The sequence below is a fragment of the Hippopotamus amphibius genome, chromosome 5 (assembly GCF_030028045.1).
Source record: "Hippopotamus amphibius kiboko isolate mHipAmp2 chromosome 5, mHipAmp2.hap2, whole genome shotgun sequence".
Classification (NCBI taxonomy): domain Eukaryota; kingdom Metazoa; phylum Chordata; class Mammalia; order Artiodactyla; family Hippopotamidae; genus Hippopotamus; species Hippopotamus amphibius.
Genome location: NC_080190.1, coordinates 53,938,415 through 53,959,696, shown reverse-complemented (window position 1 = coordinate 53,959,696; position 21,282 = coordinate 53,938,415). Strand labels below are relative to the sequence as shown.

Below are 21,282 nucleotides of genomic sequence, written 5' to 3'. Positions count from 1 at the left end.
TCTTCGTCCTTATAGGGACGTTTTCAAGTGACCAAACAGGTGAAAGTCCAGTGGAGCAAGATTAGGACTATAGGGAGGATGCTTTAACACCTCAAAATGAAGTTTTTGCAGAGTGTTGACAATGTGGACAGAAGTGTGCAGACATGCATTGTCGTGCAAGATCACAACACCCTTGGATAGCAGTCCTCTGCGTTTAATCCAGAGTTTGGGCTTCAGCACAAACTTTTCGAAACCTACATCTGTCATGGATTATTTCGTAGGCAGAGCCATGGGCTGATCTGCAAATGATTTGCCGCACAATCCACTGTCACTCATCTATTTGACAGAATCATTTCACATGTACGCTCAATGTTGTCATCAGCCGTGGATGTGGACGGGTGTCTGGCTCCTTCTTGATGGCTAACACTTGTGCGACGTTTCTTGAACTTCTCTATCCATTCATACACACTTCTTTGTGACAAAACACTTTCTCCATACTGTGCAAAGCCTTCGATAAATAACGGCACCAGGTATAATACCCTCAGACCACAAAGAACAAATCACTGCTCGCTGCTCTTCTTTTGTGCAAATCACAAGTGGGCGTCCATTTTTGCTCACGCCCCAGTTAGAAAGGAACTGATGTGTAACACGTTTACAGCTGCACAGCAGTGAGTGGGGAGTCAGTAGCCTTGAACGGAAAGTGCTGATAAAATAGTGCAGCAACAGAAGTTTTAATATAGCCGAGTGCGGATAATTTTTGACTCAACCTCATAATGTTTTATGAACTGCGAAGTATGGTGTACAAATGTTTTGTTTTCTCATTTCCTCCTAGTTTCATTGTTGAGAATGAAACCAGTAGTTGGTTCCTCACATAATTCTCTTGTCTGTCTCTGTCTCTGTCTGTTCCTATCTCTTTATCTCTCTGTCTGTATGGGTGGGAATGGATGCATGGGTGCAGTGGCAGGTGGATGGAATATTTACAGCAGCAGCATCCGGGGTGAGTGCACTAAGAGATGAGGAGCTGCTGAATGATTGCCAATTGGTGGCAGAGAACCACAGAAAAGTCAGGAACTCATGCTTCTCTATCCCCAGAGTTTTCTCATCATTCCACGAAAAATAAACTTATAAAATATACATAAAAAGAGCATATACAGCATAAGGGTACACTTTAATGAACAATGTGAAACAGGTTTGTACTCACCACCCAGGATAAGGAGTGAGACATTAAGAAGCTCCCTGTGTGATCCTTTCTGATTGTAGTGCCTTCCCTTTCCAGAATCTAGTATTTCCCTTGCTTTTCCTGTTAATTTTTAACTGTCTCTGTTTGTGTCCTTGTGAATACTAGTTTTGCCTCTTTTAGAAGTTTATATAAATGAAATTATACTGTTTTTCTCTGTGAATTGCTTCTTCCATTCAGCATTTTCTTTAAGGTTCTTTCATATTTATGTTTAGTTCTGCTTCATAAATTTTCATATTTGCACTGTCCAATTCTGTGAACAATTTCTTTCTCCATTTTACTCTTGATGTCCACTTTGTTTCTTTCCAGTTTCTTTTTTGCTATGACAAATAATACTGATATGAAGTTTTCCTAGTGTGAAAATTCTTCTGGAGTAACTAGGAGTGGAATTTCTGAATCATGAGGCATAGAAATATTCTACTCTAGAAATACCAAACTATTTTCCAAAAATGTTCAATTTGTTTCACTCCCTTCAAGTAGTAGATGCGTTTTTTCCGTTGTTCTACATCTAAGCAACACTTCATATTATGAAACTTCTTAATTTTTGTCATGTAATGGGAATCTAGTGATATTTAATTGTGGCTTTACTCTGCATTTCAAAATCAGGAAATCAACATTGACACATTACTACCATTTAATCCTCAGAGCCTGTTCAGATTTTGCCGTTTGTCCCGGTAGTGTCCTTTATAGCAGAAAGATCCAGTTTAGATTCACACATTGCTTTTAGTTATCATGTTTCTGTGGCTTTCTTCGAACTGTGGTACTTCCTCAGTTTTCTCTTGGCGTTGGTGACCTTAATATATTTACTCTTTTACCAATTCTCCTTACTATAACCAGCTTCTCACCACCTCTCCTGTGCAGTTGCCCTCCTCACCCCTCTAAGATTCTGAATCCTTATGCCTGGGTGCTCCCCTGTGTACACCTTCTTTACCCTACTTGGGCTGTGACTCCTTGTCAGCTCTCTGGGTTTGGATACCGCACCCCAGTCTCCTCCTCCCACGGATGTCTCTTCACTCTGCCTGGGCTTGACACCACATGTCAGTTGATGCCTGCACATGGATGCCCTCTTAGCCCTACTTGGGCCTGACACCTTACACTGGGCCTTTTCCTGCAAAGATGCCCTCTTCATGCTGCTTGAGCCCTGGTAGCCCTCTGCAAGCCATGCCGTGGGAGTATGCCCACCCCACCCAGGTTGGACTCTGACAGCCCACACCAGGCTGCCGCTGTGTGCATGTGCCCTCCTCATCCTATTCAGGTTTGACTCTGGTATCAGATTGTTCCCCCATCCCCTCTGTGGATGCCCTTTTCACACTTTTGGGCTCTCACATGCCTTGGTAAGCCGACCCCCTGCAGGCACATGTTTCTCAACCTACTTAGATTCTGAAACCCTGTGCTGGGCTGTCCTTTAGGGTGGAGATTTATCTTTTTCTGTCTCACCTAATGGCTTATTCAGGAAGATAAAGGAAAGTGAGGAGGAAGTGGAAGCAAATTTTTAAAAAATTATTGAAAAATTTACCTTTATCAAGGTAGAATTTGCATTCAAATAAAGTGTGCCCATTTTAAGTATATAGTTTGAGTTATGATGAATATATACAGTTGTGTAACCACCACCACCACAATCAAGATATAGTACAGCTTTATTACTGCTAAAATCCTCTCATGTCCCTTTGGAATCAGTCTTCTCTCAAACCTGGCCCAGGCAGCCATTGCTCTGCTTTCTGTTACTAAAGTTTTGCCCTTCTAGAATTTCATCAAAAAATTTTGTCTTTTTCTATCCAATGTGTGCTTTTTTTGTTGCTGGATTTTGTCACTCACCACAATGGCTCTGATACGCATCTGTGTTTTGTGAGTTTCAGTACATTCCTTTTTATTGTTGAATAGCATTCTGTTATACATAAATCTACCACAATTTTATTTCTTTCCATTTACCTGTTAATAGACATTTGAGTTGTTTTTAGTTGTGGGTTAATTGGGATAATGTTTAATTTCTAGAATAGTGATGAAAGTTAATAATAAAAGATGTATTCAAAAAATTAGAATTTGAATTTAGGTTATTTTTCCACTTGTGATCTTGGATACATTAAATTACTTAAACTTCCCATGCCTAAATTTCCTCATAAAAGAAATAGAGATTATAATATCTCCCATCTCAGGACTGTTATAAAGAAAGCATGAAGAAATTCAGATAAAGTGCTAAGCATAGTGTCTGATGCATAGAAAGCAATTAATAAATGTTGGCTGTTATAATACTGACAATAGCAACATCAACAATGATAAAAATGTGAAGGTCAAGGGGTTTTAATTGCTTGCATTGCTCATAATTTTATGTAGCTGCTCAAAAAGCCAATTCCATTTAATTTAGTATCCATTTATTGTTACTTTATCATTCAGTATACTTTAAGTACTTGTTGAGTATCAAGGATTGTGGTAGTAAAGAAGATGAAAAGAAAGAAGACATTATTCTTGTCCTATATCCAGTGCATTGTTCTTAAAACTACGCGTTACAACTGGTTAGTGGGTTTTGAAGTAAATTTTCTCCATCATAACTAGACTTTTTTCCCCCTAATAAAGTAAATAGAATAGTGTAGAAACTATCAAGGGGCATCATGTGTAATCAGGACAAATATTTTGTGAAATTTGTTTTTGGTATGGTATCTGTATCTCTTTATCTGTGTACCATCCATCTATCCATCTGCCATCCTTTTTAGGTACATACATGCATGCTCACACACACACACATACACATGCACACATATTCAAGTATATGTGTACATGGTTGAGTTGTAAGATGTATTCCTTATTTTGGGACATAGTCCAAAAAAAAACCTGTTCTAGTAGATTAAACAGTACTATACTCAAGACTCCAAGGATAATAAATCAAAGATTTAAATTGAAAATAATGAAATAACCACTGCATCAATAAAACATTAAATCATTAATAAATCTGAGAGATATTTATGATGTTTTATAAAGAACCCTGCAAAACTTAGTATAAAAGGTTTACAGTACTCTGTAATGACCTATATGGGAATAGAATCTAAAAAAGAGTAGATGGATATATGTATGTATATAACTGACTCACTTTGCTGTACAGCAGAAACTAACACAATATTATAAATCAACTATACTCGAATAAAAAATTATTTAAAAAAAGAAGGCATTCATAAATTCCTAACTTAAAGAACCACAGTCCTAAACTAAGAATTTAACAATACTTAATGGCAAACATTGATGGTACAGCAAACGTTGATGGTGCCTTTGAGCTGAAGTTGAGAGACCAATTAAAATTCAGCATAACCTATACATAACATATATGGGTTATTCAGAAGGCAGTACACTTGCTGATATATCAACATGTATTTACTTGTTTTGACTCTGTGTAGATAAAAGATTCTCTGGTTCTCTTCAAATCCCTGAATCCATACATCAGTTTAAAAAATAATTGTTTTATTTAGTGCTATTGTATGATACCCTAAATCAACGTGAAAAAATTTCCATGTAACATCTATTTTAGCCAAAACTAAATAAAGTTTAAATTGCCTTGGGGAAAAAAAAAAAGATTTAGAGAAAATACTTATGTTCTATAGGAAGGCTAAATATTATAAAAATTATCTTAATCCATGAATATTAGTGTAGTAACTGAGACAACTACATTATAGTCTAGGAGAACATACAAGTATTAAATAATTATAAGACTGATGTGTTGCTGTGTCACACTGATTCGACATCCAGGCTCCCTGGGATCAGTCCCCAGGTCCAAGCTGTGTAGGGATAGACCGGGCCATAGGCCAGAACTTCCGGGGCACACACTGCTGTTGGGGTCCATCTAGCTCCTAAACAATTCCCCGGAAGCCAGATCTCATGGGAACTCCTTAGCATTTCCCTCCAGGGCATTGCCAGGGAATCTGATCCATGAGAAGCACATGGGAGACCTGTCTCCCACAGTGGGGGTTTGGGGAGCACATTGGGTGGGTGGGAAGAATGATGTGTTTGAAAGAGCAAAGATAAGATACGATCTGAGTGTATGATTGGAACCTGTAGTTCTTCCCAGTACTCTTGGTAGATGTAAAACAATTTGAGCCAAAATCACAAGTTTTATTTTGGGATTCATCAGAATGACTCCAAAATTGTTAACACCAAAGTATAAGATTTGTGTACATTAAGAAGGAGGAAAGAGGAGGGAAAATCCCTTTAGAGCAGGGTATAATATTGATACAAATAGAAACATAGAGCAGTGGAAGAGAATAGAAATATGTGCTGAAGTATCTGCTAAAATCAGTTGGGGACTTCTCTGGTGTTCCAGTGGCTAAGACTCTGTGCTCCCAATGCAGGGGGCCCAGGTTTGATCCCTGGTCAAGGGACTAGATCCTGCATGCTGCAACTAAAGATTCTGCATGCTGCAACTAAAAGATCCTGCACACGACAAAAAAGATCCCAAGTGCCGCAACTAGACCCAGTGCAGCCAAATCAATCAGTCAATCAATCATTCAATCAATCAATTAATCAATCAGTTGGACACAGAAGGGTTTTGAAATGTTGAGAAAAACTCAGTAGTATAGAAGCATTACTTAGTTTCTTTTTTATAATAGTAAACTCAGATGGTTTGAAGGGTTAAATTGTTTTTGATGTAGAAAAATTAGAAGAAAGCTACAACTAATATTTTTAGGTGACAAAAGAAAACTATAGAAAAGGATATCCTGAGTCAGATGTGTACAAATTAAACACTTAGGATTAATAAAAAGTCTTTACAGAAGAAATTTGTAAATAAGGTTTGCTTAGAATGTTACAGACTTTACCCATGTGTAACAATGTTCTAGTCAATTTGAATGCCAGGTAGATTTTCTCTTTTGAAAATGTCTTCATCCCAACTATCTGTAAGGATCAACTCATCTCTGAAACACTTATTGAAAATCAGGCTTTATCACGCTTAAATTTTTAAAATGCTTCCAAATGTAGCTTGAATCATTAGATTTTTTAATCCCATAGGTGAATTACAGTATTACTCAAAAATTATTCCCAGTGCACATTCTGCAGTTTGTGTGATGTGATCTTCGTCCATATACTTTTGTTTTTTAAAAAAGTGACTTTGAAAAGAAAATGAAAAAATCTCTCCTCTTCCTCTACTCCCTTTCCTAGGATGCCTCTTGTGATTGTGTTGTAGCATATCTGAAACACAAGGCAGCTTTGTTGACATCACTGATGCTGCTTGTCAGCAGAGATTGGTCAACGCTGCCAAACTTTTTGGTTAGTCATTTCAAGTGTCCATGTCCATTGCAGCTGCTCTGGAACTCATAGGAAGATCCCAGTTTTTGCAAACTAATGGAAGCACCTGGGTAAGATGGAGTTTGTTATAGGGTTTTCCAACAAGTTAATATGTGAAGAATTTAATATTAGAACAAAAGTTTACCTTATGCTTTGTCAAAAAAGAAGAGTGAAAGATGGTGAACATCTCCCTCTTAGAACAGAGGAAGGTTTACCTATCTCTTTGAATCTTTAGTAAGAGGCTAATGACATGAGTTAATCAACTTAAGGTTAATTGCATTCAGAGTTCAAAAATCCTAAGTAGAACCCATAGACACTGCTAAGACACTTCACCTAGAAAAGCAGCCAGAATACTTGGATAATCAGTTAACTATGAATTGCTTACTTTTGTGCAGTGGTGGTTTATAGTTTTTATGTATTATTTTTGCATCTTGCATTTATTAAATATGTTATGTACAATGCTTAGAACAGTGCTAAGCGCTGGTCAGTAAATGTTAACTCCTTAATATGTGTAGCATGAATCATAAACATTGCATGCATGGCTGTTATTACGTGTTTTTCAGAAAGAGAATGTTTTATCTACATTTTATGGTTTCTCCTCTTGCCCCCTGCTTAAAACAACTTGCCTCAAAATGTTTGCTAATTTTGGCCTGAACACTTTTCATCTTAGTCAAGGTTTTATAGAGAGTACTACCATTATTTAGTTTCACAGTTATTTGGAGGGTAGGTGGCTTTATTCTTGATTGAAGGAGATTATATTCATGGTCTTTAAGCTTTTGTGCTTTGATGGAAATAATAGCTTTTTCCTTCTTTGATCTCTTAAATCTAGACTACTAGTCTGTTAAAAAAAATTAGAAGGCTTTTTTCCCCATTGAGACATGGCGATAACGTAAACATTAATGACTAGTGATTGTCTTGGGCTGTACTATAAATTTATTTAGAAGTTTTTCAGTTTTCACAATGTTGGTTTGGTGTACGGGACTTGCTTTTTAATTAATTTCTAATCTTAGTACATTAATAATAAAGAATAATAACTATATGATATAAAATCTTTGGAATGTGTTGACATTTCCTCTGTGTCCTAAAGAAGGTGGTAGAAAACTTTTCCTTGGCCACATAGTAAATATTTTACTCTTTTCAGGTAAGAGGCAAAGTTGATGATGTTATGTAGATATTACTGAAATCATTTAAAATGTAACCATTTAAAAATGTAGAAACCATTTTTAGCTCATGGACTATAATAAAAATAGGCAGTTGACTGGATTTGTCTTGTGGACTGTAGTTTATTAACCCGTGGCTTGGAGCATGGTCAGTTTTTGTGACTTTTATGTTTGTTTGAATAGGATATATATTCTCTATGTTTTATGTAGCAATATTTCTATTCATCTTTTTGTATCTTTAGTATGTTTTATTAGGTATACGAACCTTTATGATTGGCACATTTTCTTGGTGGAGTGTTCCTATAATCACTAATTAAAGCCTTTCCTTATTAATACTTTTCGTCTTTATTCCTTAATTATAACCTCTTATGTTATAATAATATTGCTGTGTCAGCTTTATTTTCCTTGGATGTTGAGATTCATCTGATGTTTCTCTCTTTTTGTTTGCTTTTGTTGTATTAGTTAGGTCTTACATTAGTTTTCCAGGGCTGCCATAACAAAGTACCGCAAGCTGGGTGGCATAAACCGAAATTTATTCTCTCATAGTTCTAGAAGCTAGAAATCTGAACTCACGGTATCATCAGGGCCATGTGTTCTCTGAAGGCTGTAGGAGAGGGACCTTCCTTGCCCCTCCAGCTTCCGGAGGTTGCTGGCAATCCTGGGCATTCCTTGGCTTGTAGATGTATCACTCCAGTCCGCTTCCATTTTCACATGACCTGTGCCTCCAAATGTCTTTCTTCTTGCAGGGACACCAGTCATATTAGATTTAGGCCCCACCCTAACCCAGTATGACCTCAACTTGACTACCCCCATCCTTTTTTCTCTTCATTGTTCAGATTGGATGACTTCTATTGATCTATCTTCAAGTTCGCTCTGTTACCTCAAATGCTAGTCCATTTAGTGCATTTAAAATTTTGTTATTGAATCTTTGCAGTTCTAAAATTTTCATTTGTTTCCACTTTGTATATTCTGTCTTTGCTGAGACTTTCTCTTTCCATTCCCTTTAAGAGTTCACCCTTACTTTTGGAGAATTTTTACAATAGCTCTATTAAAGTCTCTTCTAATTAATTTCAACTTCTCTTTTGCTTTGTCATTGATGTTTGTTGATTATCTTTCTCTGTGTGAGTTGAGATTTTCTTTGTTGTTTGTACTTTGAGTAATTTTGGATTACATCTTAGATGTTTGTTGTGTTGTGAGACTCTTGATCTTATTAAATCTTATGAAGGATATTGTTTTTTTTTTTTTTTTTTTTTTTTTTTAAAGCAGAGAGATGATCTGGTTGGGGTCACACTGCAAGTTCCAATTAGCCACCTTTGGATTGTGGTTGTAATATCAGTTGTTTCCAGAGCCTTTGCCATGCTTGCTGGATCCGTTTTGAGTGTATACCTTCCAAAAGCTAGCTTGAGACCTGGGCAGTGGACTTAGTTTATTTCTCAAAGTCTTTGAAATGCTATTTAGGATCAGATCCAGCAAGTGTGGTGCTCAGGAGTGGTGAACCTAGAAATTTACATACAACTTTCTGGAGTCACTTGCTTCTTGACTTCCTGGTATTTTCTATTTCCCTTGGCTCCCCTTTTTATTCCTCTACAATGAAAGCTGATGTATTATTTTTTCTGTTCTGCTGCACACTTCCCACAACTACACCCATGTCCAAGGCTAAGCAGTGTGAGCTTGTTGTTGTTTCCTATTTCTTGGTGTTCCTGCTTTGCAGTGAGCAGGAAGTTACTGTGGCTGTTGGGAAATCAGTCAAATTTTACAGTCCCTTTTTTTCTCAAATATATACTTGTATGTAGGACTCACCCTGTTTTTATATGTCAAGGCAGAGGAGCTTTCTTACTGAGATGAGTCTTGTAAAAATTTCTTTCGTCTTTTCTTTTAAACTTTTTTTTTAATGTGTTCTGAGGACATTTGTTATTCATTAGGATGTTACAGTCTCTCTCAGGTCAAATTCTTTTTTTTTTCTCTCTCTTTTAGGTCAAATTCTTAATGTCTATATGGCATCACCAATACAAATGTAATTTATCTCTGCTGGAAATCTTACAAATGCTAATACTTCACTGTCAATCACTATTACCTACTGAATTTTTCTAAGCACTCATTCCTAGGCCTCATCGCTAGAGATTCTGATTCAATAGGTATACAGTACAATAAATAAAGACGAAAACAGTCTATACACGGATGTCTCCTATTTTAGCACTCCTATTTCAATGCAGGACATTTCCATAGTCTGGGAGATTTCCTTTAGGACAGATAGGTCTGAGGAAGGTTGCTATGGTAGTGCTCTTTTGAATGTTGCTGATTCAGTGTGTGTCCCAAGGCAGCTAGGTATCATCTGAACAAATAAGGTGTGGAGCCACAGTAGTACTGCCTTGGTCAGGGCCTCAGTCCCTCACCATCATCCCAGGCATATTGTTTTCTGGTTCGTCTTTCTTAAGGTTGTCTGTGAATCATTGAATGTGCCATTTTTAGCTGGTTATCCTAAACCATTTCAGCAAGGGGTAGGACTTAATATTATCCTGTCATTTTTTTCTTAAATTGGGTTTAATAACAAAAATTTAATTTTTTCAATTTTTTCAATTGAGGTATAGCATACATCAGAAAAGTGCTTAAGGTTTACTGTTCTTAAGTGTAAAACTTGTACTTTTCATTTGTATGTACCCATGTAACCACCATACAGACAAGCTATAGAACATTTCCAGCATTCTTATGGGTTATAACTCACTTTACTGTCAACACCCTTTTCCCAAGTCAATCACTGTTCTTCTGATTTTTAGCAGCATAAATTAGTTTTGCCTTTTTTTCAAACTTCATATAAATAGAGTCATGCAATATGTATGCTCATGTGTCTAGTATTTTTCATCAAATGATTTTGTGGTCAGTCCTTTGAGCCATTTAATATTATTGTTTCTGACTCCTTTACATGCAAAACAGCACATCTGATTCAAGTTTGACTTCTATTTTACATTTTTCATAGGTGAGGTAATCTTAAAATTTTTTAGAAAATTTCCCATATTCCTTTTCCCACTCTAAAACTTTCAGTGGCTTTCTGCATCATCAACTTATATAGTGTATGTTATTTATTTTCACAAAATATTCTTTCCTGAGCTCTGTTATTTCCCTCTTCCATATTTCTTTCTACCAGTGCATAGAGATGAAAAAGAGATTTCAAAAATCTTATTTCCCATTTGTCATGCTAGCGTTTGGTCTGGGGTGAATTCAGGTTGAACTGAATGTCTACAGTTAATTGTATTAATCTTGCATTTTCCTCTTCTTTCTGACAGCATGATGGAAGTGGTTCATTGCATGATGTTCAACTCTCATTGCCCTCTAGTCCGGAACCAGAAGATGGTGATCAGATAAACAAGGTATGATGACTAGGTAGTTATGCTGAATTTTTCAAAAATATATTTTTATTATTAACATTATGAAGCAATAATAATTAAAACATTTAATAATAAATAAAAGTGCAGCTTTGCTGTCTTAGTTTTTAATCAGATTTGCTTTTAACTTTTCTACCTTATTAAGTTAAAATGATAATCCTCTGGTGCTTTAATTTGAGTTTGTTTTATCAGTTGGATAGTCATATGTCCCTGTATTAATATTGGTGCAGGATTCTTTTTTAAAAAAATTAAATCATTAAATTCTTTTTTCATAATTATGAATAACAGTTTTAAAAATATGACTGCCAATAAAAATTAAAACAATACGGTACTTCTCATATATAATCACAACACTGAAGAAATATTAGCTGAAAATGACAGTTTATTTTTTTTCATGTTTAAAAATATAATTATAGAATGCAGATGCATTTTGGTATTTGAAGGTATATTTTTTTGTAGTTCCTATCTTTAGGTCTGCTTTTAGTTGAAGAAAGTTCTTTTTGTTTTTTGCATCTGCCTGAATCATTTATTTATTTCTTAAGCACATACAGGTATTCTTGATGTCTTTCATGTTTCCAAGTAAAATTATGGTTTCCTTTCACATTCGATTTTCAAGGTATGCTGCTCAGTGTGTGCTGCTTGTCTGTAGTAACAACCTCAAAATATTGGTGGCTTACAATAACAAAAGTTTAGCTCTTACTTGTTATTTCTCAATATGTTGCATTTTGATTGTAGATTAGTGGGACTTCATGTGTCCTCTTCGTTCTGGGATCCAGGTTGAAGCATCAGCCCTTATCCTGGGACATGTTTTTTGTACCTGAAGGAAAGTAGCTTTGGCAGGATACCATGTGGATTCTGCTTGGATGTAAATGTGTCCCTTCCAAAACGGGTCAAGTGGCCAAGCTTGGTATTAGGGGTCAAAGAAGCATAATTTTCTCACAGGATGTGGAGTGACTTATTGGGAACAAATTTATGTATAAAACACAAAATCAAAAGCGTATAGGATAGTAGTCACATCTGGTCATCTAATCTTGGCTTTTCAACACGTTACCTACCTGTTCATATGTAAATTTCTTTGCATCTCTGGGCTTCCATCCTATTGTGAGTATAATAATAGGTTTGAAGTAAGACATATCTTTTTAAAAAACTTTTACTTTCATACTCAATTGAGAACCATTGATTTAGCTGATTTCTGATGCTCAGTTTTTTTAAGTTTTATGACTGATATTTAAAAGTAAAGTTGACTTTTTTCCTAAATTAGTTTTTTACATGTAAAGAAATTCTTTTTAAAGAAAATATATTTAAATCCAAATTTTTACAGAACTAGTGCCTTCACTTTTTCCATCTTCCTTTATAGTTTGTCTGTATATTTAATATTACATGATAGACATATCATGTGTTTATTTCTTGTCCCCAGTGCCTTTCTTTTCAGGCAGATCATTCCTAGTCTTTCTTCCTTCTTTCCAAGATGAGATGCAATAGCTAGATTGTTTTGCAGTTCAGTTTCAAATGATACGAATATGGTGACTTATACCATTACAACTTTAGTGTCTAAAATCTCCACTGGACCTGCCATGTCTCTAGTCTCTCCTTTATCTCAGGAAAGCTCCCTCTCCCATTACCCTTATGAGCTGTTCCAGACATCGATCGCTCTCTTCAGCCCCTTTCTCAGCAACTCTTCTCAACTTCTGCAGGTAACCTTGTGTTCATCAAGTAAGATCTTCTGCCTTCATGCCTCCTGACTTATCTGTATCTATGTCACTTTCATTCACTTTGTTCCAGTTGCAGGAAAAAGTGACCACTCTGCTGTGGAAGACCACCCTTTCTTCTCATGTTGTCAAGTCTCTCTTCTGCTGCAGTTAAAGATCTAACTACATCCTCCTCCTCTCTCATCTCGCTTCAGTGCGCTTTCTCAAGTTCCTCTGCATCCTCACTTTATAAATTTCTATATCTTACCTATCCTAAATTCAGCAAATCAAATAAACCTTTACTTGACTCTCCTTAAACTACCTTTCCTGTTAATGTAGAAACCTGGAAAAATAGACATTTGGCAGGGCCTTTGTCATACAAGCTTTATCCCTTGGTTTTTGTGTTACTTCTCTCTAAATTCCCTCTATACCCTTTAATATTCTCCCCCCACCGTTTTCTCTGTAGGTTCCTTTTCTTCTTTAGAATGTAGATTTGTATCTTTAGTCCAGTTCTCATTGAACCTTCTACTGTCATGATTTCACGTATAACATATATATTGGTAACATATAAAATCAGTCTCTCTCACACCTGGTAATCCATTGTCCACTGGACATTTCCACTGTGTGTCCCATAGGTGGGACACATCTAACACACCTCTCACAGGTGTGTGTACCTCTAGCAATATAGTTAAAACTCAAAAATATTCCTCTTTGGGGAGTTCTCTGGGGGTCCATTTGTTAGGACTTGGTGCGCTTACTGCCAGGAGCCCAGGTTCAATCCCTGATTTGGGATCCTGCAAGCCATGTGGTGCCACCAAAAGAAAAAAAAAAGAAAAGAAATAATATATGTGTCCTCTTTGAACATATTTCTCCTCCTTCATTCTCTCTTTTTTTTTTCCTCCTTCATTCTCTGTTTCTACTTACTATATCATCCAAGCTAGAGATGGGGATGTCACTCTTGACTACTCCTCTGTGCTCTTCTCTCACATGCAGTGAACTGCCAACATCTCCTCTTCTCCTCTTTCTTCTCCTCCCTATTATCACTCTCTTAGGTCAAGCTCCTGCTCTTACCTGGAGTATTGCAACATCTTGATAACCGATAACCAGTTTCCTAGCCTAGCTTTGTTGTTGTCTTTGTCAAATATATCCTCCAAACAGCTGTCAGAGCCATCTCAAATGCAAATCTATTGCAAATCTCCGTGGCTAAAGCCATGCTTGAAGTTCAGGCCCTCTATGATCTGACCCTTGCCTAGTTTACTAACCACATTGCTCTCCACTGTTCACCAAAGCCTTCATGTGACAGCATCACTGCTTGCAATACTCCAGATATGCTCTGCTTGTCCCCATCTCAGTATTGTCTTAAAAAATCCCTTACCCTAAAATCCAAAGCCTGCCACACTTTGTGTCTTTAGAACTTTTTACTTACCCTTTAAGACTCCACTGGAGTTACCTATTTCCTGATGTGTTCTCCTTTGCCTATCTTTTTGTGTAAAATCCTTAGAGCATTGCCTGTTATAAAATAAGTGCTATATGCATGTTGGCTATAAATGTTATTACCATATTGTATTTTGATTTCAATTCTGAGTCCATTTCCTCCAGCACCAGCAGAACCTAGCCATGACTGAATGATGGCTATATAGTATTCCATCAATTCACTACATTGTATTTCATTTGTCCTCTTATAGGAGAATTCTAAATTTGTAAACTTTAAGATAATATCTTATTATAGGTTTTCTCGTACTTAGGTTCATTTCTTTGGCATAGGATATGGATAACTGAATCAGAGAGCTGAAGTAATTTTTATAACTCTTGTATATAGCAGTATATGTTTGTCCAGAAAGGTCAATTGTTATGTCTGATAATGTACCATTTTTCCTGTAGTCTTGTAATCACATTGAGTATTTCTCCCCCTAATTTAATACCTATAAAATGATACCTTTAATACTTCAATTTGTATTTCTTCAATAAATCAAATAGAACATTTTTCTAGTTATATATATATGTGAGAACTGACTGTTTGTCTGCTGGGGCCTAGAAATGATCTTATATGTTTGAACAGGCTCCTAATATACTTTAGATACAAATTCTTTGTCATATTAGCATAGGTTTTCACCAGCTTTTAACTTTAATGTTAATTGTATAGCTGCTTTAAATTTTTATACAATCAGATATGCTTATCATTTCTTGATAGCTTCCTTTGCCACTTAGTTTAAAAATGTATCCTTCATGATTTGCAATCTACCTTTTTTTTGGTGTTGATTTATGATTTTTCAAAGTCCCCAAATACTTTAAATTCAACTGGAAGTCATTTTTTATATGTAATAAATAGTCTTTCCCAATTGTGGTATACATAACAGCATTTAAAAAATATTTTCTTCTCTATTGTTTCTTCCCCATTTTGATGCTTATTTTATATGTCAAAGCCTTCATAAAATGTTTGTTTCTGATTTCTTGTTAATGAGACTGCAGTATTTTTTTTTGTTCCCAGTGTATTTGAAGAAGTGGGTGTACTTTGCTCATTACCAACATACTATAATTATTTACTTATTTTTGTCTTTGAAAGATATATCATTCACGTATATATTCTGCAGTTTTGAACTGCGTGAATCCACTTATATGCAGATTTTTGTCAACAATAAATACTGTAGTACTACACTAACCTGCAGTAGGTTGCATCCAAGGATGCAAGCCATGTGGATGTGGAGGGCCGAATAAAGTTATACCCATATTTTTGACTTTGCAGAGAAGGTCGGCACCCCAACCCCTGCGTTGTTCAAGGATCAACTGTAATTTCCTTGCTTGCACTACTTCATTGGTACATATTTCTGGATAATTGAATAGCAGTAAACAAAATGGGCTAACTATAGGATAATGATACTTTATACTCAGAAATGTAACTGGATTCCTGCTTACCTTGACAGTAGGTTTCTGTTAATGCTATTAGGAGTTTCTTGTAGACTAAGTTGACAGGGTATTTACTTTTTGATTCAGGCAGTTCTTGTGAAAGTAGCTCATGGAAAAAGAATCTTCCTTGTTACCCTTTAGGCACATTTATCTTTCTGCTGATTTCTGAACCAGCCATGAAATGACTCTGTGCCTTTAATTATGCAGTTTCCTCTACTTGTGCCCTCCATTTCCTCTGACAGGCAACTCGTATGTATTCCTTGAAATCTAGCTGAAGTTATTGTTTTTGTGTGTAATTTATTTTACTACTTGGCCTGGTTCTCAGTTTTCTTATCTGTGAAAAGGGGTGGTAGTACCTACCTCAGGGTGGATGTCAGAATCAGCTACTTAGATACCTAAAAGTACTTAGTCCTTGACACCTAGTTAGTACTCAGTGCTGTTATTGTTCATTGTTTTACTTGTCAGATTCCTTAGACTATGAATTCTTAGAAGACCAAAGTGGGTTTTATTTTTTAATGAATTAATAGCTGGCATATTTAAAAAGAATTTCCCCCTTAAATAAGCAGACAATTCATTACTCAGTCTTCATCACTGATTTAATGCTTCTCATTAGCGTTTTTAAATACAATTAAATACTTCATGTTAAATTTTTTAAAATATTTCAGAATGAAGATTTATTAAATGAAATAAAACAACTTAAAGAGGAAATAAAGAAAAAAGATGAAAAAATCCAACTATTAGAACATCAGCTTGTAAGTATTACAGTGTAGTATGTAAAGTGAAGGCTTTTCAAACTGGCCAATATGTATATTTTTTATAAAACTAGCCAGAATTGAGATTGGACTTTACTTTTGGCTTTTAAAATTGCACTATTATATTATTTTTAGGTTATATGCGCTCTTAAAGTATGTGGTTTAACTTTCAGTCTAAATAATAAGTTTTCAAGGTGAAAAACTCAACCCATTTTCAGTTTCCTGTGTTTTGGGGAATTGAAATTCACCAGTTTACTTTCATGTTATTGAGGAATGAAACTGGGTATTCAGTCTTAGGAATCTGAATGGCTGTCTGTTAGAGTGAAGGTTATTCTAAAAGTTTCTTCCCCATGGAGGATGTTGAGTGATCTCTCAGAGCCATGTCTGAAATCTTTATAATTTTATAATTGTTATGATATCAAATGTTAGTTCCATATGAAAACTGTATGTGCTGTATCTTGAATTTAATTATAATTTAGTTTGTAATAATAAAAGTCCAGGATAACAAGAACATAAAGGTGTAACAGTCACAACAGGCCAAAGAAAATCTTTGTTGGAAGTAAAAAGCTTGTTCTGGTATAGCAAAACAGTTCAACAATATGAAATAGTAATCTCACTCAGAATATAAAGGATATAATATGCTGAGCTCTGAGCCACTGGGGTCAGATCAGAGAACAGATGGATCAGATGTTATGATTAAGGGTATCAGAAAACTTACAAATCTGAAAAAAGAATATCTGAATATTGCAAAATTGAGGGCCTACCAAATATAAAACTAAAAAGGAAAAGAGTAAGACCAGTGTTTATATTTCAAAACTGAAGACAGAACCCAATCAACCTAGCCAATTTTCAGGGAGAAGGAAAGATACCTTTAGTTAAATGCATTTTTATTTTTATACAAAGGTGCAGTCTCAGACCTTTAATGTATTGAAAAATATGCCACCCAGTTATCTTTGTAAAATTATTTAATAATGCATCCCAAATACTCAAGAGAGAAATTTTAAAATAACTCAAGAATAAGGAAGTAAAGATTATGAATGAGTGGTGAAATGAAAACCATCTTTAGAGAGACTAGGTGGGATAAACTTCCCAACTACTAATGGGAGAAAACTTAATGCTCATTACCTACTTTTATGTAATTATATATCATTTGAATGTTAAAATTTTTTAATTTATAAATTAAAACATTTTTGTAATAAAAATTATTTTTAATTAAAAATTTAAATTGCTATTAATTTTTGTAAAAATTTAGATTAAATAAAATATGTTTGAGAAAAGAGATAAGGGATATGCTGAACAAGTCAGTAGTACTGAATTATCTACAAATGGGTATCTAAAATTATTCTTTTTATATACTTAGTAAATTAAAATGTTTGTGAAATGCTTTAAGAAAACAATTAGTAGATTAGAATGATGTATTTTGCAAAAGATAAAAGTAAAAAAAGACATATAAAGTAGAGAAAATACCAAGGGTATCTAAAAACAGCAAAACTAAGGTGACAGAAATTAGACCAAATATACTATAATAGTGAATGCAAATGGCCTTATCTCATGGAGAGAGCTTTGCTGAGGATTTAAAGCAAAATTCATTAATTTCTTTGTATAAAGGAAATTGAGATAAAGTATAACAGAACAATAATGCTGAATATAAAAGGTTGGGTAAGACAGAATAACGTTATTCTCATCCGAAAAACTGAAGTTGCAATGTTAAAATTAGAAAAAAAATCTAAAACTGAAAGAATTATAACAAGAGGCCACTTTATATTGATATGTGATTAATAAATAATGAAAGCTGTAGCTTTTTATGCTGAGACATTTTAATAGTGTTCTTTTAACTTCAGTATGCCTCTTTAAAAAATAAGAAATGTTCTCTTCCTAGCTGAAATATTATTACCTTTAACCAGTTAATAGTAATTTTTAATGTTTTCTAATGTCCAGTCCATATTCAAATTTCCTCATTTCCAAAAATATCCTGTACATTTGTACATTACATCTAGTTATAGCCCTTCAGTCTCTTTTACTTTAGAATCATCCTTTTTTTTTTCATTGTACTGACTTATTGAAGAGACTGGGCCAGTTATCCTGAACGTTATTTCACCTTACAAATAACTTTTAGAAAGGTTTTAGAACTATCTAAGAGAATCCTAAAGAAAGAAAAACGAAGAAAAGTGAGAACAGTACTCTTTAGTGATATGTGCTTTGAAATTCTCTGTATTTGATATATTAAATTTAAAAGTCATATTTATTTTGGAAGAGCCCATTACCTATCTTTAGTTTAGTTGTGGAACTCTAGAAAGTCACTTGTTCAAATCAAGAGAATTTAAAAAGATACAAACCACCGAAAGCAGAGATAGGTAACAGCATTTTTCAGATTACCAAAATTAAAATTGCCTTTCCCTTTACAGTTTTTTTCTTTCCTTATATCCCTAAATTGCTTTTCTTAAAAATAGCAGAATGTTATCAAAGGAACCCCATAGAATAGGAATTAGAGAACTTGTCTTCAGTATTAATTAGCTGAATGACATTGATAGTTTCCATTATTCCCTAGTGCTTTCTTTATCAAAAATGTGAAGGTTTTCCTAGTGATTTTAAAGTCCTTTTCCATTTCTAGCTTTCTATATTTTTTATCTTTTTTCAAAAATAGGCACTCAGCTCTAACCAATGTTTACATGCAAACCTTAAGCAAAATAAAATGACAATATGTGTTAAATTCATATTTTATGTGAAATACGCAGATATAAAATCACATTGCAGTGCTCCAAAAATTAAGCTGAAAGGTATAGAGGTGTGACTATTTAAATCTTATTCCAAAATGCTAAGAATGCATATTTATTTTCACCTTACTGTACTACTAGTAAAATAATAGTTAATTTAGATACATTCGCTCATTGAATCCTCAGAATAATCTTATGAAATTACTAGTGTAGAATTTTCTTTGTGGGGACATAGAAAGTGGAATTCAGCTTAGGTAGGCTGGCAGTATAATATATCTGAGAAGCCATGACCAGCCTGAAGCTGCATAGACCTGGGTTCAAATCCTGGCTCTGAAACTTAGTAGCCATGTTCTTTTAGGGAAGTTACTTAATGCCACAGTTGGCCCCTGGGTGCATGATAAATGATAACTCTGATTTTATGATTTGCCCCAAATCACCCAGTAAATCTGTGCATATCTAATAATATTTTAAGTAAAAGTCTTAACTAGAAGTGACTTAAGAACATTTATAAACTTAAATAACAAGAAAGTTTATTGGTCCCATCCATTTCCATGGTGTCTTAATTGGTCATTTGGATAATGGTAAAGTTCCAGGGTGGATTTTCTGGAATCTCTTGGCTGTCCCTTCATGGTTACAGGATGTCTGCTGTAGCTCTATGTGTCATGTACTCACACAGTAGTCCCCAAAGATAGGAAAAGCAACTGTTTTCTCTAGCATACCTATTTTTTAAAAATATTTATTTATTTATTGTCCACATTGGGTCTTCGTTGCTGCACATGGGCTTTCTCTAGTTGTGGAGAGCAGGGGCTACTCTTCATTGTAGTGTGTGGGCTCCTCATTGCCATGGCTTCTCTTGCTGTGGAGCACGGGCTCTAGGCACGTGGGCTTCAGTAGTTGTGGCACATGGGCTTCATAGTTGTGGCTCACGGGCTCTAAAGCCACAGGCTCAATAGTTGTGGTGAACGGGCTTAGTTGCTCTGTGGCATGTGGGATCTTCCTGGAGCAGGGATTGAACCTGTGTCCCCTGCATTGGCAGGCAGATTCTTAACCACTGAGCTACCTAGGAAGTCCCTCTAGCACACCTATTTTTAAAATTAAGAACACTTTAATAATCCAGTCTTGCCTCATGTTTTATTGGCTAGATTTGGGTTCTTTGTCCCTTAAACATTGAGAAATGAGATTAATCAGATTGGTTCAGACCAGTCAAAATCTACCATTGGGTCAAGAGAGGATACATACTTCCCTGAGTCACCTTCTACATGGTCCCATACTCATGGTTCCTGAGTATGGGGTCACGTAGAAGGTGAGCATCTGAACATAATCTGTTAGCAGTAAAGAATGAAAACGGAACTTCCTCGGTGGCACAGTGGTTAAGAATCTGCCTGCCGATGCAGGGGACACGGGTTTGAGCCCTGCCCCTGGAAGATCCCACATGCCTCAGAGCAGCTAAGCTCATGTGCCACAACTGTTGAGCCTGTGCTCTAGCGCCCATGAGCCACAACTGTTGAGCCCATGTGCTACAACTACTGAAGCCCATGCGCCTAGAGCCCATGCTCCGCAACAAGAGAAACCACCACAATGAGGAGCCCGTGCACCACAATAAAGAGTAGCCCCTCCTCGCTTCAACTAGAGAAAGCCCGCATGCAGCAACAAAGACCCAACACAGCCAATAAATTTATTTATTTATTTATTTAAAAAAAGAATGCAAATGGAAAGGGAATGATTTGAGTAGCTGTTCTTTATCTGTTGAAATGTTACTAAAAGCTAGGTTTTCCAAATTATGGAAAATTCAGATGTTTGCCAGTTATTGTTCTTCATATATTAGCACATAGGTTACAGAAAAGAAATGATTTTGGAATTGCAGCAGCTAGGGTAGAACAAGTAATGTGCTTGCATTAAGATAAATGTTTTATGTTATCTTTTTTATTCTTTACATACCTCCCATATATGTTAAAAGTTAAATCCTATTATATTGAAATTCCAAGAGATCTAAGTTGACTTCCTTATATATTGAATTTTGTTTCAATGACTATGTTATGTTTCGGAATGGGAAATATGTCTGTACTACAAAGAATGGGAAACGTGTCTGTATTACAGAGATTTTGTTTTGATTAGATTTTATTTTGATTATGGAAACTGGGATGAACCAATTAAAATTAAGAAAGAATTTGAATATTGGTAAATATTTTTTTAAGAACTTTTATTG

General features: G+C 35.4%; 1 protein-coding gene across 3 annotated transcripts in view; it reads left to right on the top strand.

The window, feature by feature from the left end:
* The window catches only part of CCSER2 (coiled-coil serine rich protein 2), a 155,258-nt gene that overhangs the window by 94,743 nt on the left and 39,233 nt on the right, over positions 1 to 21,282 (top strand). For all 3 annotated transcript variants that reach the window (XM_057735102.1, XM_057735103.1, XM_057735104.1), the window contains 2 exons: positions 10,920 to 11,003; positions 16,276 to 16,362. In XM_057735102.1, the coding sequence (XP_057591085.1) occupies positions 10,920 to 11,003; positions 16,276 to 16,362 (171 nt within the window). The remainder of the gene's footprint in view (positions 1 to 10,919; positions 11,004 to 16,275; positions 16,363 to 21,282) is intronic.